Source organism: Nanorana parkeri, unplaced genomic scaffold (assembly GCF_000935625.1).
Source record: "Nanorana parkeri isolate BGI_ZX_2015 unplaced genomic scaffold, ASM93562v1 scaffold175, whole genome shotgun sequence".
NCBI classification, from domain to species: Eukaryota; Metazoa; Chordata; class Amphibia; order Anura; family Dicroglossidae; genus Nanorana; species Nanorana parkeri.
The window spans coordinates 746,149-764,992 of record NW_017306443.1 but is presented as its reverse complement, the minus strand read 5'-3'; the positions used below and the strand labels follow the sequence as shown (position 1 = coordinate 764,992).

At 44.3% G+C, this 18,844-nt stretch overlaps 1 protein-coding gene across 5 annotated transcripts in view; it reads right to left on the bottom strand.

Annotated features, from left to right (window-relative positions):
* PDHA1 (pyruvate dehydrogenase (lipoamide) alpha 1) overlaps positions 1–5,692 on the bottom strand; it is a 20,021-nt gene extending 14,329 nt beyond the window's left edge. For 3 of the 5 annotated variants that reach the window (XM_018554848.1, XM_018554847.1, XM_018554849.1), the window contains exons 1-2: positions 5,436–5,692; positions 1,786–1,854 (exon numbers count right to left, since the gene is read on the bottom strand). In XM_018554848.1, coding sequence (XP_018410350.1) covers positions 1,786–1,854; positions 5,436–5,492 — 126 coding nt within the window. In that variant the 5' untranslated portion in view covers positions 5,493–5,692. Of the gene's footprint in view, positions 1–1,785; positions 1,855–4,181; positions 4,197–5,429 lie in introns of all 5 variants that reach the window. The other 2 variants (XM_018554845.1, XM_018554846.1) reach the window with 2 other exon arrangements.
* Between the last annotated feature and the right edge of the window lie 13,152 nt (positions 5,693–18,844).

Below are 18,844 nucleotides of genomic sequence, written 5' to 3'. Positions count from 1 at the left end.
TATATATATATATATATATATATATATATATATATATATAGTCAAATCATTCCTGTTTTTAGTTTTAAATATTTCAGTATAAATGTTTAAAAAAAAGAAAATTGTGGGATGTTAGTAAACTGTACATATGCAACTGACACACACACTATTTTGTTTGTATTGTTTTAGAAAAACTGTCGCATGGCAATAAACAAAAATTTGTAAGTACTCGGCCAGTACCAGTACTCGTACTCGCAAAACTGGTATCTGTGCATCCCTTTATTTATATTCATAAAAACAAAATCGTACATTAAAAGAGAGATGTACAAATCCCATGAGCTCCGTGTGCTCCTTACAAATGACAGCTGACTCCTAACTTTTCAATTTTTCTCTAGTGTAGTCTTGGAGCTAAAAAGTAGCAGTACATGTACTCGTGCCGAGTACTGTACTTGGTATCGGTGCACCCCTAGTTACACCCTTAGCTCCCTCTCCATGCCCTTTTAAAGCAGAAGTAAAAAAGGCACAAAAATAAATAAGTAAATAAAAGTGGAGCTTTTAGCCATAATGTGTTAGTACGCTAGTGTCTTATTTCGTGCAAAAAAAAAAATAAGACACTGTCTTATTTTCGGGGAAACACGGTATATCAGCACATTACCGCAGAGTCACCTGCTGCTGCAATCCCTGCAGTGCCTCCAATCTTCCTCCCAGTCTTCTTCCAGATTTCGAGTCAGACACTTGATTGGCCGGGGACCCAAAGACATAACTCCTGCACATGCTAACAGGAGTTACTTCAGCGCATGCGTGGCTTACGCACAGAAAAAAAAATGCTGACAGCTAGAAAGAAGCTTTTACGGCAAAAGAAGCTTACACAGTCTTTTCTGCCATATCAAGCCGAGCAATCACCATTTTTATTTCCCTTTTTCAGAAGCTTTGCTTTCCCTTTATAAAAGCTCTACTCCCAAAGCCGGCCATACACCTATAGAGTATCTTTCATACTTTCTATGGTCAGATGGAAAAAGTGCAACAGATTCCTCCATCTACGCTAAACTGTGTGGAATGTGGAATCTCCCACTGGGCCAAGCTTCAGTATCTTGCTAGTCGGCCCCGCTGGCTGTCAAAAAACCTGAACAATCTGATTGGATACCAGCATTATTCTGGTATTTTGAGAGCCGACTAGCAAGATACTAAAGCTTGGCCCAGCGGGAGATTCCTCCATCCACACAGTTTAGTGTAAATGGCGGAATCTGTTGCACTTTTTCCATCTGACCATAGAAAACCTGCAGATTATTGTAAGGTGTATGGGCACACCATTAAGTTAATAGAGAGTCCATGCTATGTTACCACTGCTTTTATGCGAGTCATTTTCTTTTAATTAATCAGACTCTGTTTGGATGGTACACGCTATGGTGTTTGCTTTCTTTTTTTGGTCAACACGATCCTGGCATCGAATGAGGAGGCCTACCGATCGATAAAGATTGGCGGTTATTGCTTTCCTATTCAAGAAGTGTTATGCTGGCCACAGACCTTACAACCATCGCAATGTACAAGTTAATGGTGCATAGCGGTAATGTCTGATCACAAGACTGGACAGAAATACAAATCCTTTTATATACTAAAACCCGCCCAATGGAATGGAATAGAATGGAATGGAATAGAATGGAATGGAATAGAATGGAATGGAATAGAATAGAATGGAATGGAATAGAATGGAATGGAATAGGGCGGGTTTTAGTATATAAAAGGATTTCTATTTCCTCATTTTCAGTGTTTGGCACACTGTAGGTGAAAGCAATTTTAAAAACCTACCTTAATATCAAACGTTGCTTCTGATGCAAAGTCAGCATAGTTACGGGATGCCACCATAACACGGACAGCCTGGAAAAGAGGAAAGAAAAGATTGAAGTAGATAACAGAGCTCACAGCAGCTTTGCGAGTCACTCAATTCACATAACTATCATACAGACCAAAGTGAGAGCGAAGCAATGCATGGAATGTGTTACACAACAGAAGAGCCAGTAAAATAGAAACGATTGTACGGGGAAGGGGAGACGCACAGAGGCTGTAGCTGGGAAGCTGTGTAACAATATTACAACTCAGTTGAAGGCACAGTGTAAAAGGGGAAAGGCCCAAAATATCTGTTTGGAAGATCCACCCCGTGATCTCACACTGGTAAACATGGAAGGGAGGAGTAGAGGGGAGGCCTTCCAACTCTGACAACTGTCTAAAGCCAATCAACAAAACCCCTTCATTCCCCCGTCCATTCTAACTCGAGTGGATGGCGGCAACTTCCCTTATGTGGCAGCCGGCACCCGCAGCTGTCAGAATACCCAAACAGTGACTTCAGCTGATTGGCTCACAATTTTCATGTTCAGTAGCAGCACAGACCTTAGAAACCTGTGCTGAGAGAAATACAGGGGCTTCTCCTAAAATACTACTTTCCTGGCTAACTCTGGCTTTAATAGTTCCTGAGACATTGACCTTGATCAAGTATGGAAATCAGGAAAGGAATCCACTAGGGATGCACCGATACCGGTAATTCGGTATCCAGTACCGATAAAAGAAAAATTTCGGTACTCGCTGATACCGAATTCATTACACGGCGCCCAGCTTCCTGATTGGCCGGGAAGCCGGCTCCATGCTCCCTCGCCAAAAGGCATCGGAGCATTTGGGCGAGTATTCATATCGGTATCGGTGCATCCCTAGAATCCACATATTTGTTCTAGGTCAATGTACCAAAGCCACAGGATCACCATGACAGGCAGGGAACTAGGATTTCCAAAAAGGAAGTCAGGTGCGGCTACATGAACACTTTCTTAGTACAGGTTTCTTTTAAAGAGAACCTGTCAACCATTTTAACATTTAAAAAAGGTCCTGCCAAGGAGCATGTGCCACAAAGAACCAAAAGGCATTATCAATGGATGAGATAAACTAAAAATGTGTTTTAGAGGAGCCACAGACGATGGGTTTCTTCCCAACAACTGTAACAGCCGGACTTTAAAGAGGAACTTTGGGATTTAAAAAAAAATAACCCTTGCAGTATGAAAGTAACCCGCAACTGCTCGTTTAGGTGGAGGGGCTAAAATAAAGAAAATATACTCACCAGATCCTTAGTCCTGCTGGACTGCTAGACCAGTCCCCACAGCCTCTTCTCCCCCAGGCTCCTGTGACATCAAATTTATTGCAGGACCATTCATCTGCACACCAAGGGACATGCCACAGGCAGAGCAGAGGGGGAGAGAGGTGAGTGCTGAGGATCAGGCGACTATATCTTCTCTATTCTGGTGAGAAAAACAAGCAGTTAACCCTTGCAATGCTGGAGTAGCCCCACTGCAAGGGTTAATTTGATAAAAACCTGGGATTCTTCTTTAACATGCCTGGGCGGTTCCCTCTTAATCCATATTAAATTCCCTTGCGTGGTTGTAATTTGCAGGTGTGTCAGTGTGTATAAGTTGGCAGATCTGCCAGACAAGGATCTGCATGTGTATGGTTTCCTAGCAGACCAGTCCATGGACCAACTGCAGGTGGCGGCAGATTACAGTAACTCGTGTGTCTGGTGTAAGCCATAATGGTGTCTGTTTCTGAGCTGACAGGCAAATATTGTGTAAGCATTAAGAAAAACAGCCAACATGGTGTATGGGTGCCGGGGATTCTTCCAATGCCTCCAGACATATGACCTCTGCCTGGTCTGGGTGGATGAAGAAATCACTGCCTCTCTATAGGGACTCTATGGCTGACCATAACCAGCAGAAGAACCAACCGGCTGGCTTGGATTTTCATGGACCACATACTGTTTAACCCCCCAAAAGGACCATCCATCCTATCTGCTGCTGCGTGCCCATCAGTTTTATGCCAAGCAGTTGTATCACCCTCCCTGGCGGGGTTCCCCTCTGGAATATACAGATGAATGACACTACTGAGAAGCTAAATGTAAAGTGAAGATGGTGGTCAGAGCTGCAGATGTGTCTGGGACATGTGGGAAACGTCAGAGTGCACAAGGACGCACAATCATGTCCTGATCCATCACTGGCGGAACCTGGTGGAGATCATTACAAGTCTACAGGGTCCTTATGTAGTGTCTTCAATCTCCCCAACAGGCCCCACTAAGCCGTGCTAGTGATAAACCAGACGCCACCAAAAGCGTCTTTGGAAATGATCCGTTGTGAACAGGAGCACATAGGATGACAAGCTCACGTTTTCCTTACCTCGCCGGCGGCCCCCTTTATCATCGGCAAGCCAAAGACATAGAAAAAGAAGAAACATCAACTCACCAAAGCGGACAAAGAAGCGGCTATCCTCACAGTTCAGCTACTTGTGACATTCATGGAAACCTAACCCCCTCGGTAACCACATACAGCAGATCGGATGGGCAAACTCCGGTCCTCCAGCTGGGGTGGAACTGTCAGAGTCTTGCAATGCCTCATGGGATTTGTCGTTGTGCTACAGCTGGAGAGCCGGAGTTTGCTGAGCCCTGATATACAGTATGTGTCTAATGCAGGTTAAATATGGAAAGAAAGAAAACGCAGGTCGGTTCGTATGGGCAACACCTTCACATCTGCTTTCCTCCAGTATAACCAATCACAAGTCTGCCGTACGTAATATATAAATATACATATAGGCTTTATCCTCTGACTCCAACTCATCCGTGCAATGATAAACATGATGGGTGCTGTAAGCCGTCCCATCTGCATTGAGATCTCACAGGACTAAAAACTACTCATCTGTTAAAGTGACCCTTCCAGAAGAAGAGTATGGGGGCTGCCATTGCTGTCTGTGTCTGCATTTACTGCTGCACCCAGAACAAGCTGCTAATGGGTGTCTGAATTCTATGAGGGGAATTTACTCAAACTGGGTTAGACAGAATCTAAAGCAACCAATCAGCTTCTAGCTTTCATTTCATGTTCCAGCCCAAGTGATTTCTTTCACTTCCTATTGGGTCATTGAGGCAGAAATGAGGGATAACCTCGCCAGCAGGACCCCCGGACATAACAATCTGACAGAAGTTCTTTCTCCTCCCACTGTATCCAAATCTAGAATAGAAACCGAGCCGGCCTTCTGTGTTATACCTTATTATAGGCAGATGAAGGACCCGACGTAGTCGTCCACCCTCTCACCCAGTACATCCATCTGCCACGACCTGCCCCCCGTGTGTACCCATCTGCCACCGCCTGCCCCCTTGTACCCATCTGCCATATCTGCCACCCCCTCCCCCCATATATTTGTCTGCCACTGCCCCTCCAAGCTGTCTATTCATTTGTACCAGCTGCCCCACCCCATGTATCTATCTTCCACAGCAAGCCCCCCTTGTAATTGCCATGGCCAACACCCCTATGTATTTATCTACCCCCAATAGCTCAGGCCGCCTCCCCCCGTGTATGCATCTCCTTCCTGACAACCACCCCAACAATGGCAGGAGAACTGTATGTGTCCTTCTTCTCCCATGCACTACTCACAGTGGCAGGCTTGTGGGCCGAGCCCTGCAGCACCCGGGATATAAGAGACAGCATCTTTTGCATGGGCGGCCAGTCAGAGGAGGATCCGGGTCACTCTCCAAGCCGAGATTCCAGTTCGGTGACACGGACGACCTCAAACCTGATCAGCCGCCTGTAACCTTTCCAGCGAGACACTGGTGCCGGGCGCGTTCCTGACGTCAGCACACACCTCCCTGCGCCATGAACGAATACTGGTATCTCGTGCCTACGTGCTCGCTCCCGAGAATGTCAAGGTTGACAGGCTGATCACATGACATAGACCAGCCTCCACCAAGCCCATATTGTCTTTAAACATACCTCAGGGCAGCATAGCAGTCTGCAGGGACTGGAAATCATCTGCTTCTGTAGCAGAAAACATATGCAAATACATCTGATTAAACCAACCCTCTCATAAGTATACATAATATCCAGCAGCGGGCCCCTGTAATAGTAAAATAAGTTAGAAAGTGACCAGTGATGCCCTGACTCGACCAGTGATATCCTCTTGCAGAGCTCTGGACACTGTTGCTTTCCCACACTTCCAGGTTTGTCAGATAATGCATCCCTCAGCCGGTGTTGTGGTTCCTCACACCAGCCCTCTAACAACTCTCCACAACACAATAGGGGGTAGTGGGAGGAACCAAAGCACCCAACACAGACATCCGTCCACTGATATCTTACCGGAAAGGTTTACTCAGAGTAAACCTTTCAGGGAGAAAATGCCTCTCTTGCGGACATCAGGGAGCTGCTGTCCAAAAGAGGGAGACTCCCTGAACATCAGGGAGACTTGAGATCCCTGCCAACAGGAGAAACGCTATCTGACACACCTGGAAGTGTCAGATATCAACAGCATCCTAGCTCTGAAAGAGAGCTATATGCCATAGTACCCTGTCCTTTACTGGTAAGTGTGTGGTAACTACTCTGGTCATCCCCCTTAAGCTGGCCATACACTAAGTTACAACCATCGCACGACTATCGTTGTGCAATGGTTGTAAGGTAATTAAAATCTCGTACGATCTGCCTCGTACTTGCGATCATCACAAGCCCTCCCCGCTGAGGGGAGGGCTTTTGATGATTCCAATGCTGCGCAACAGTGGGCGCTTGCGCACACCGGCCCATTTGGCATTTGTCTTCCGAGCATGCCACTAACCCGCTGAAAATCTTACGATTTTCGGCAGGGTTTTCCAGCATGCTCGGAAAAGACAAAAGACATGCGACCGTACAGTAGAAGAAAAAAAAAGGCCTCAGTCATGAAGGAGTTAAAGCGGACCTTTACCCATATCTTTAACCCCTTCGTGACTGGCGACGTACAGTGTACGTCGTTAATAGCTTATTTCCAGTGTAAAGGTGACACTGGGGGTCTTTTGGACCCCCAGCATCACCTTAAAGAGTATCTGTCACCACCATCTGCCATCACACGGGGGGGCTTGTTGAGGTTGAGGAAGGGAGTAGCATCAGCCTAGAGGGAGGGGGTGCCGGTGACGCACAACGAACTGGCACTCATGTTCCCCCAGCTGCAGCATACTGCCAGGTTGGCTCCAGTGACGAGGACATAGGGGGTGATGACGATGATGAGGTCACTGACTCAGCTTGTGTGTCTGATCAAACAGAGGAGGAAAGTGAGGCGGAGGCACAACCCCAACGAGGCACAATGTCCTCTACGAGCAACCATAGCCAGTCCATTGCATCAGAAGGCAGAGCTGCACAGGTGCAGGGCGCTGTTGTCACGCAGCACACTTCCAGGAACTCAGCTGTCTGGGAGTTTTTCACGACATGTGCAGCAGACCGCAGCATTGCTATTTGCAAGCTTTGTCTCAAGAGGATCAAGCGTGGCAAAAACTTCAGCCACTTGGGAACCATGTGCTTGAAGAGACATATGGCCACCTGCCACACACCCCGTTGGCACAACACTTCCTATCGGTCCTCATCTGTCTCTACCCCCACTACACACATGTCATGCCATGTCCACAACTTCCACTGACGGGGATGATGTTGTAGTAATGAGTTTACCAGGTTGTTCCTCTAAATCTGCCAGCAGCTCAGCAGCCCATCAGCTGCAGATTTTCGCAGTCAAATTTCGCTGCCCCAGCTGCTGCAGCAGAAGAAAATATACTGTTCCACCCATCCACATGCACAGCGTCTAAATGCCAGCTTGGTCAAATTACTTGCATTACAGCTGCTGCCTTTCCAGCTGGTGGACTCTGCCCCCTTCCGTGAGTTTGCAGAATGTGCTGTACCACAGTGGCAGGTACCAAAGAAAAATTTATTTTCACGGAAGGCCATTCCAGCACTCTACTAGCATGTGGAAGGCAATGTTTTGGCCTCGTTTGAAAAGGCAGTCAGCAGCAAGGTCCACATTACTGCCGACACGTAGTCCAGCAAGCATGGACAGGGCTGTTACATTTCGCTCACGGCTCACTGGGTAACTCTGCTAGCAGATGGGAGGGATCCAGGATGGGGCTCTGTGCTGGAGCTTCCTCATCCACCACGCCTCCAGAAAGCTGTTGATATGAGGTCTGTCTGCTTTAACCCCTCCTCTTCGTCCTCCTCTGCAGATTTCCCAGGCGAAGCGGCAGTTCACCCGAAGCTTGCCAGGGGCTACGCAGCGGCTCAAGCAAAAAGATGCCATGCTGTGCTTGAGCTGGTTTGTTTAGGGGACAGGAGCCACACCGGGGCAGAGATTCTGTCCCCGAAGTGGTTAACACCACGCCAGCTTGAGCCGGGAATGGTTGTCTGTGATAATGGCAGCAACCTTCTCTCCGCCCTACGCCTGGGTAAGTTGACGCATATACCATGCCTGGCACACGTCCTAAATTTGGTGGTACAGCGTTTCCTAACCAGGTACCCAGGGCTGGCAGAGCTTCTCAGGCAGACCAGAAAGGTCTGCAGCCCCTTCAGACGGTCATACCCGGCAAGTGTTTGCCTGGCTGAAATTCAAAGGGAATTCCACCTTCCCACAAACCGTCTTATCTGTGACATGCCCACCAGGTGGAACTCAACATTGGCAATGCTGCAGCATCTGCACAAGCAGCAGAGGGCCATCAACGAGTACCTGTGTGAGTATGGCACAAGGACAGGTTCAGGGGACCTTGTTTTTTCCCCCCCGTCAGTGGCTGCTGATTAAGGATGCATACACTGTACTGTCACCATTTGAGGAGGCGACGAGGATGGTGAGCAGGGACAGTGCATGCATCAGTGACACGATCCCTTTGGTGTTCCTGCTGGAGCACACTCTGCGGGGAATGATTGATTTGGCACTAGAGGCAGAGGAGCGGGAGGAAGAGGAGGACTTCCTTATCTCTCAAGGCCCTCTTTACGCAATCAGCATTCCTGCGGGTCCGCAGATCAGACAGGAGGAAGAGGAGGAGGATTATGTCAGCCGCGGCGGCATTGAAGGTGAGGATGACATAAGGCATTCTTCAAGGGAGGGTTTTGTGTCACTGGAAACCCAAGGAGTAGTACGTGGCTGGGAGGAGGTAGTGGACGATAGTGTCATCCTGAGCGACCAGGAAGACTCGAAAGCTAATGCCTCCTCCAACTTATGCTGCATGGGCTCCCTTATCCTGCAAAGCCTGCTAAAGGACCCCAGGATTCATGGTATTAAGGAGAGGGATCATTACTGGTCGGCAACCCTTCTTGATCCACGATACAAGCGTAAGGTTGCAGAGCTCATCCTGCCCTCACAGAGGGAGCACAGGATGAAACAACTGGAGGACGCTCTAAAGCGCAACCTGTGTAAAACCTTTCCAGGCACTGGTAGGTTACCAAGTGATGAAAGAGGTGCTTCTGAGGCTGCGGTTGGTCAGAGGAAGAGCCGTGGAGAAGGGGGCCACTTGACTGATGCCTTCCGCAATTTTTTTAGTCCACGACGCCCAGCGATGTTAAACTTAGGCACCCATTGCCAGTGTCTTCACCATATGGTGCAGGACTTCCTAAGGGCAAGGGCAGACCTGGATAGCTTTCCAGCGCATGATCCACTGAATTACTCAGTGTTGAGATTGGATCACTGGCCAGAACTTAGCCAATATGCCATGGAGCTACTGGGCTGCCCTTCATCCAGCGTGCTTTCTGAAAGGATGTTTAGTGCTGCTGGAGGTTTTGTCACAGACAAAAGAGTGCGTCTGTCCACAGACTCTGTACACCGGCTGACATTTATAAAAATTAATCAGTCCTGGATTGCCAGCAGCTATCACTCCCCTGATTCTGATGTTACTGAATAGATCGGGGATCTCTGCATTTGGAAGACTTCCTAGGTTGCCTACGCTGGTGGGAGAGTATTACGCATTCTTCAACTTAGATTCACGGTGTCGTGCACCACCAACTAAGACACAATTGTTTTGCACTTGCATGTGACAGGTGCATATCATTTCAATATTTGACCGCAGGGTCCAACCCTGCACTCTTCTAGAATACCTCTGGAGGGCTATGATGTGAAGGCACTTGCTGGCACCAAAGGCCCAATATTTGGGTGCACTGACCGGTGTACCGGATGCATACCGTCGGAATATTTGACCGCAGGGTCGAACCCTGCACTCTTTTAGAATACCACTGGAGTGCTATGGTGTGAAGGCACTTGCTGGCACCAAAGGCCCAATATTTGGGTGCACTGACCGGTGTACCGGATGCATACCTTTGGAAAACCATTTACCATCAATTGAAATGTAATTTTTTTCTTTTTAAATGTCACTTTTTGCTGCAGCTGGTTCTATACATCCTACAGATCCGCCACTTTACAGGCAGGTTATGGGGACCCCCCAGGCACGATATTTGAAGGAATTTTTACTCATACCCTTTAAGTCATGTAAAAATCACTGTTCCTTTAAAAATGTTTTTTTTTTAATAATCGATTCCTGTCCCCCAGGGTAATACCCGGACCCCCATACACCTTTTATAGCTAATAACTTGCATATAAGCCCTCTTAAAGGGGACCTTCATTTTCGAATGTTCGACCCCCATTGACTTGAATACGTTCCAGTTCGTATTCAAACTTTTCAGCCGTTCGAATACGAACCGAACACGTGGATGTTTGGCCCATCACTAATAATCTTGCAAAGGGGATCCAACAATGAATGAATAGTGCTCTGCAAATGTATCCCACATATCAGTGCGTTTAATCGTGAAAATATAAATCCTTTGATGTGATGGTATCCCAGACCTCCACCTCTGCCACATTTTACATTGGATTATTGCAATACTGGATTATTGATGTTTCAATTGGAATACACAAAGCACACCAAGAAAGACTACACACACCTTATGTATTCAGATAATATTTGTTTATGCCACAGTTCAGCTTTAACTGAAAGTATGAATATTTTAAATACTGCATTTCTTAGAACATAAAAAAAACAAAAACAAAACAATATTACGTGAGAGATCAATTTCTGTGTTTTATTTCAGCCACACATGTGACAACAAAGTCGTTCTACTTCTTCCGTAACATGGATTTCACCATGTGGGGGAGCTCTCGGCTTGCTTTTGGAATTTGCTGTGTAGATGAGTAATCTCTTTATGGAAACATTATCTTTTTATAGGGAACTCGTATTATTTCCACCTATTACTGAACTGTTTACCATAACCATTTTGCTGCTGGAATCATTCTAGCGTTTATTTTTCAATGTACCCAATTGATTTGCAAACCCTGAGAATTTTATATTTCCAAAAAGCAGAGAACCTATTAAATAAAAGATGGTGTCCATTTTTAATGTTTCCTAATATTTGTGAAAATGTTTATTTAATCTATATTTTAATCAAAAAAGACAATAGCATTAATTTTCGTGCACACTAACACAATATATGGACGGCACAGTGGCTTATGCCTTGCAGCACTCGGCTCATTGGTGGGAATCCCATCAAGGACACTATCTTTGTAAAGTTTGCATGTTCTCCCTGTGTTCACACCGGTTTCCTCCAAGTACTCTGGTTTTCTTCCACACTCCAAAGATATGATCAGGATAATTGGTTCTTGTCTAAATTGGCCCTAGTATGTCTGTACTAAATGGCTGTGCACATGTGTTGTCACACTCCACACACCAAATCCAAGCCCATGTAGATGGGAGGTTGAGGAAGGACTTGGTAATCTACCTTGTTTGGAAAAAGTTCTCAAAGATATCAGATATGAAGCCCAGAGAAATGGTCCATAGAAATGCTGAAAGACCGTAAGCATATCACACACAACACATTATCATCCCCAAATTTTCTATTACCCATTCACACCAAAATGGGAAAGAAATCGCAAGACAACCAAAAAATGAATGGGTGTGAATGGCACTAGTTCACACCAGATCCATTGCGTTACGTTGCGCTGAAAAAAAGTAGTGCATGTTCTACTGTTTTTTCAGCGCAACTTAACATAACACAATGGAATAGAGCGATGTGAACTAGCCCAATTCACACCCATTCGGTTCCCTACCATCAGCATCTACTGAAAAATAGATCACAAAGCAATGGATCCAGTGTGAATGGGTCCTTAAAGCTGTTAAGTAGGCACATCACTATATACACACACTACCTGGTCACCCAGCAAGTGCTTTGATAGTAGGCAAAGTAAGTTTTTGAGAAATGCCTTTTAACTTTGATGTGATGTCATTACCTTTTTCCTTCAGACTCTGTACATATTGGGCTGGTGGGAAGCGTCTTCAGGGCATATTGCATCGCTCTCATCATACATAGTGCTCTTTCTTAAACATTTCTCATGAGCCCTTATCCCCTAGTCTTGTCACCCAGTCACAGTGACTGGCAGTGGTGGCTATAAGCAATCATTCCTACTCTCCAATGTGCAGGAATGTTTTGGCATTGTTACCATGAGGAAGTACGCCCTGTGCAATGACTGCTGATGCCTGCGATTGTAGACACAAAATGGCTGCAAACATACTGGAAGAGATAAGCAGCACTGAGATGCAAGAAAGTATTAAAAATGTGGAAAGCAGTATTTTCTAGAATGGCAATTAATTTTGATACACAATTTAATGTCAGCGAGTTAGGGCTTAGGCCTACTTTAATGACAACATGCAACATAATTAAGTGCCGCACCCAATGGAACGAACTTACTATTTTATGTCATGAGTTTAATAAAGGAAAGGTGACATGTAGTTATGAAACTGAAAAAATAATTTTTTCATTAAAATCTTTTTTTCTAAAAATGTAAAGCTCATCTCCAGGGAAACACAGTTTTCCATAGGGTTGTACAAAATGCCCTGCTTGGTAAACTGTGTCCTTTTATAAAAGATTCCCATAGTTCTATGTTCAGTTGGGCTGACATTACCAAGTAAACTGAAACTTTGGACGGATTTAATAAATATAGGTGGCTTCTGCCCAACCACCATTGACCTTCTGTGCCTCTTCTTCCACTCATCGGCACATTCACAGAAGGATTTATAAGATGCCACCCACAATACTGCCCACCACTACAACAGGCCTACCCAGAGCCCACACAAGCTTACTGTGTGCAGGCTAAAGGGACCTAGAAAGTGTAGCTCTGCAGTGCTCCCAATGTACACAAGGATGTTATAGTCCTGTCTGGAGGGACAGAGGGCATCACAGGCATTGCGTAAGGTCAGAATTGTCACAGTATTTGCTGGGAATAGTGCGTGTTTCTGTTAAAACACATAGTGGCAGCTATTGTTTGTGTGTGTGTGTATGAAGGGTTAGCTGCGGAGTTAAGCAATCCCACTGAAAATTACTCTCAGTCTGCTGACTTTAGATTGTTGTCCGGCAAGCTGGAAAACCTCTGTGCAGGGTGAGGCTGAGAGTGGCATTGTCACAAGGGGCAGAGAGGGAAATTTGGCTGGAGGAGTTGAGCCTGAAAATGTTCCAATTTGATTAAGGCTCCCATACTAGAGTCCTAAAAGAGGTGATGGCCAAAGTTTACAGGCAGAAAATAAGAGCCCCGCGGCTCCCAGACCTTTTTGAACTTAGGCGTGGTGCCCTGGAGTCTCACCATCAGCTTTTTTAAATCCGTAACAAGCGTAGGTTTTACAAAATGGTAACACTTTTCAACTGATTGGCAACTGATTTTAACCTTAAAAAGTTTTCTCAACAAAATTCTTGAACATAAAAAATTAAATAGATTATTAAAAGATTTAGTTACAAACAATGCAATTTACCCAAACATCTAAACAAAATGTTACATATATCTGTAAAAAAAAAAAAAAGGGTTTCTGCATTATAAAATGTAGCCCTGGCTGGCAGCCCCTTTATGCCTCACAGCCTGGTCAGTGCAGACATGCCTCGGGTTAATCTGCTGGGCACCATCCTTGTTTACAGCTTCTGCTGCCACAGATGAGCCCAGTGGCTGCGACAGGGCAGGGAGCACACTCTACATGTGCGGGGCTCTGAATAAGGTTGGCACTCGGTCCTGTGATGCTGGGGGTGAGAGTCCAACAGCTGGCTTATCCTGGCAACAGGACAGGACAGAGCTCTATAGAATATTGAGAGTTGTTGGTGGGGGTGCAAATGTCTTACAGGTATGGCAGATACATTATTGAAAATGTTTAAATGCTGCTTAATTATTGTTACCTACTGGAGCCTGACTGTAAGCAATAGGCATTTTTTTTTTCAAAATCCTTTAAATAACTAAACTAAAACTAAACCATTAAATATGGCATACGGGTGCAGGGGACTGGTGATCCAGTTATGTTGTGTGCATGCAAAGACGGCTACCCAACAGTCCCCTTTTGTTGATATCACCGCTTAGTCTCCTCTTCTGGATCCTGAGAGGACCCCACCAATTGACAGCCAATAGGAATGGTCAACTTCATGCCGACTGTCAAGTGGACATCTGAAGAAGGGTCCTGCCTCCTGTAAACAAAATAGTTACTTTGTAAAGAAGATAATATATACTTACCTCTCCTGTTGCCAGTGTCGACGAACACCGCTGTAATGCCCAGAAAGTCGACTGCAGAATTCAGCACCTATAGGGGGGTGTCAGATTTCTGATGCCCTTTTGGGCTCACTGGTCCCTCCCATTAACCCCTATTTCACCAGTGGGCCCTGTAGTGACATAAGGTCAGAAGAGGAATACACTGAGTGAAACAACTATAATTAAATGTATCATTATTGCTTAAAAAGAAATGATATATTAATTATAAAATACATTTTTATCTGTTAATTTTAAGTTTTAGATGGTGTTATTTATCACACAAATTACCATAATACATAACAAAGTCTTTACCTACTCTTAAACAATATATATTAATAGTGTCAGGCATGTATACTTATATATTTATTTATACCAATATTCATCAAACAGAAGTTGCGCATTTTAGTGCTAACAGCCAGAGACAGAAACACTCCTAAAACTATTTCATTTTTGTGCCAAGTCACTGGCAATGTGGCTGGATCAGAAAGAGAAATACTCCACCCTGGATAGTTAAGCTAGCATTCCTGAAACATGAACTTATCGAACTGCACAGACCCAGAAGGACTGACCTAGTCTGGAGAGTAAGACCCAGGACTCAGAGGGGAAGAGCTTCTTACTTGTTGACATGAATTTGGAAAGTGTGTCATTTATATTCTACTTCTAGTATGCTCTACTAGCCGCTTCCGGCTTTTATCAGCCTGTGACTCTCTGGCCAGAAAGGGGGCAGCATGATCCAGCACAGTGGCCACTATACAACAAACATGCTGCTCTGACTGCCGCCCCCACCCCCCATAGCCTCAGGCTGCCTCATTAAAGTGACGGCCCTGCCTGTGATATTGGGGGTACAGAAAGATTGTGACATTGTCCTCGCTAGTGCAGAAGCATAGTGGAAGGTAAGTATATTTTCATATTTCCATACTGGTTTTTTTACACTTTAACCACCTCCCGTCCGCCGAACTTTCAGAAACAACCGGACGGGAGTCTTCTGGATGCGGGTGGGTGTCTTTAAATGTCCTTCATGCGTGAATCCGCTCGCGCGCTCCCCTGTCGCGCACGAGTGGGAGACCGCCAGAATTTGAAACAGCCAGCGATGGCCGTTTACATACAACCGATCCGGCATCTGTAAAGGCGCCCTATCGCTTGTATAATGCATGTCTCTGTGCGCCCCACCCTCCTTACCTCTTCTCGTGGTCGCCGTCCCTGCCACCGCCGTCCCCGCGATCCTGGGCGTCCGATCCAGGATGGGCGATGTGGCTCCGTGCACTGAGAATGGAGGGAGATCAGTACATGATCTCCCTCCACTCTCCTCCCCGGTCTCTGAATGCAGGAAGCGTACTGATGTAAAATGTTTACTATATCACTTCCGCATTCCTCTGTCACTCTCCAGTACAGAAATCGGAGAGAAGCTGATGAAGCAGATCTGTGCTTCATCAGCTTCTCTGGGGGTCCTTAGGTGACATTAGAGGTCTTTGAGACCCCTAATGTCTCCATAAAGGGGACCCATCACTGTAATTTGATATCACATAGGGGGATTGTTATCCCCCTCCGTGACAACAAAGTTAAGTGTAAAAAAATAAATAATTGTGCACAAAATAAATAAAATTTACACACACACAAAAAAATCCCTACAAACATCTTTTAAAGTCCCCCACCCCACATAGATTTTCGTTTTTGCGCCTACACGCAAAAACGATGATTGCACCAATTACACAGCACGCGTTACATATTGCCGCGAACGTCGCAGTGAGAGCAATAATTCTAGGGCCATCAATCACTCATAACACTAAACTGATGAGGGGTAAAATCTTTTAAAGCGCTGCCTACGGACAGCAAGTGGTTAATACAAGATAAAAACTCCTGGTGTTATACCGAATTTTATGACTTGCATACTTGTTCCAGGTCAGCGACTTAGGAAAGTCAGGCTGTCAGCAAAACAGCTAGATAACTGTCATGTTCTGAAGAAGGTCCGACTCAGTATTTATTCCACCCATGGCAGGGTTTAATACAGAGCCAGACGGATCCCAGGTGCCACGTAGTCAAAGCACTTATAAAATTACTGATGCAAGGAGCTAGGTTTCTAAACCTTTTTTATTGCTGTCAGTGAAATTACATTTTCCTTGGCTCTTCAAAGGGAATATATACACACAACTTGCTGTTTTTCAACAAACAAATCAGTCTAAAATTGATCCAAAAAAGTGTTATTTTCCTTTAAAACATTCTCCCTCAGGACCTACAGGTCGCTTTCACAGATAGCCAAAAAGATAGGATTCTGTTTTTTGCGACAAAGCCTCCATATGTAATAAATATCAGGAGATCACATACAAAACCATAACATGGTGTTATAAAACCTCCTCTGAAATTAATGGGGTCCGCGTGGCATTTGCTGTGTGGACCTGAACACGATCGCGCAGCCCCGGGGCGGGCGTGTCCCGGGTGTCGTGCGGTGTGAACTTAGCCTTAAGGAAAAAGAGCATTTTAACAAACAGCAGTTTATCTTGAAGGGCATTATATAATAGCGAGATTCTCTTTCCTGTGATAAAAAAGATCATAAGGAGTCAGGGACTGACAAGGTAACAATATCCATTGTAGTAAGTGTTTAATTTGTTGATATCAATAGTATTCTTTACATGGTAGAGAATAGACGGTCACCATTTCCTCTCTTTGGTTTCTTCTTGATTCTTGATACCCCTCTGTAAACCTTAACTACTGTTTTTCTGTCAACGGTTGTTTTATTTTGGTTCTGTGATTAGATTGTAACTGCTTTTGAGTTGGTAGATCGTGTTAATGAAAAAATTAGGAAAAAAAATGGCCTACTGGGCTGGACAGACTGTCTTCTTAATTCATCATATATTTGTCCAAAGATTGATCAATAGTATCTATTAGATTCATAAATGTTCAGTTTTATTGATCAAGTCCCTAAGCTATGCACCCTAAGAATAATTTAATGTGGTTACATTTTCACCCATCAAGTAATCAATATATTTACACATAAGAACAAACTGAGCTTATTTGGTCTAAATCTGTTCATATGTAAAAGTGGCCATTAAATAGCTGGCATTAGGGAAAGCATTTTATGAATATCAGATATGTGAATTTGGACATACTGTAGGTTCAAATAGTGCCCCAAATATTAAACCGATCATACTGACTTAAGAGCAAAACATTATTTTTTTTGCTAAAACACTAGCTCCTAATAAATTAAGTCTGGGTATAACTCTATAATTCTGTTTCCATGCGACATACCATCACCTATGGCTATATAAATTACTGCCAGGATGCACAAAGTCTCTGCTATTTAAAGCTGAATTCCGGACCCAAAAACTTTCACAACACACATCACATATAAATCCAGTTTGCCTGCACTAAATACCTTTGCAAACCTAGATATTACTCTGTAAAGTAGCAGTGACATCATCACTGTGCTGTACATAGCCTGTGCAGAGAGCAGAGATATGGGAGGGGCCCAAATGGCTCCACCCACTACAGGCTTTCAGCAGAAAACTACAGGAAGGGCGGAGACAAGACCAGTCACCCTGCACAAGGAGAGAGAGCAGCAGTGACTGGTCATAATACAGAAAGCTCCTGCTTAGAGGAAAGTTTCACACTGGATTACTGCACAGATCTGGGAAAAATACCCAAAACACAGTATTATGGTGGCTATCCATGACAGGTGATTGGAAATGAATGGCTTGTTAAAGCAGGCTTCCAGTGACAAAAGAAGTGTAATAAGAAACGCCCATGAAGTACATGGAGGAATAGTTAATGTCTCTTTACCTCACCTACTAATTTAGATCATTTAAGACTACCTATTAATAAAGCGCTAATATAATGAACTGATGTCAACTTGTAGACATAATAATAGCAATAATACTCGCAGTCATAGTCCCCTGCCTGGCTCAGCCCAGACATCCCTGAGAACCTACTCTAGCTAGCTGTGCTGAAATATACGGCTATGAGTCATCCCTCTAGAGACACAAACACTGTGCAGTGATTTATGAGAGTCTCACTCTTTTTTGGAAATTAAATAATATGTTGCCTGAAACTTTCCATTACACATCTATTCAAAATATATGCCACTGAAATCATGTATTTTGGTCGAAGGTTTAATTATAGCGAGCTGGAATGTAAGGTGCCATTACTAGTCTGCAAATAATTGACCTACTGTCAATAACATGGGAATTACTCAAATGGCATTAGTAAAAAAAATAAATCAAAATTCTACAGTTTAAAAAAAAAAGAGATTTAGCTTAAAAGCATGACCAAGCTTAGTAGCGTAGTAGTAGAGTGGTGTTATTCTGTTTTAAGGAACCTCTGATGATATCACTGACTCTAATATTACTCATTTAAATGATTTAAGTCAATTAAGAATAAATACAAAATATAATAAATAATAAAATATAAAAATACATTTAAATGAAATCAATCAAAATAGTGTGTGTGTCAGTTGCATATGTACAGTTTACTAACATCCCACAATTTTCTTTTTTTTAAACATTTATACTGAAATATTTAAAACTAAAAACAGGAATGATTTGAC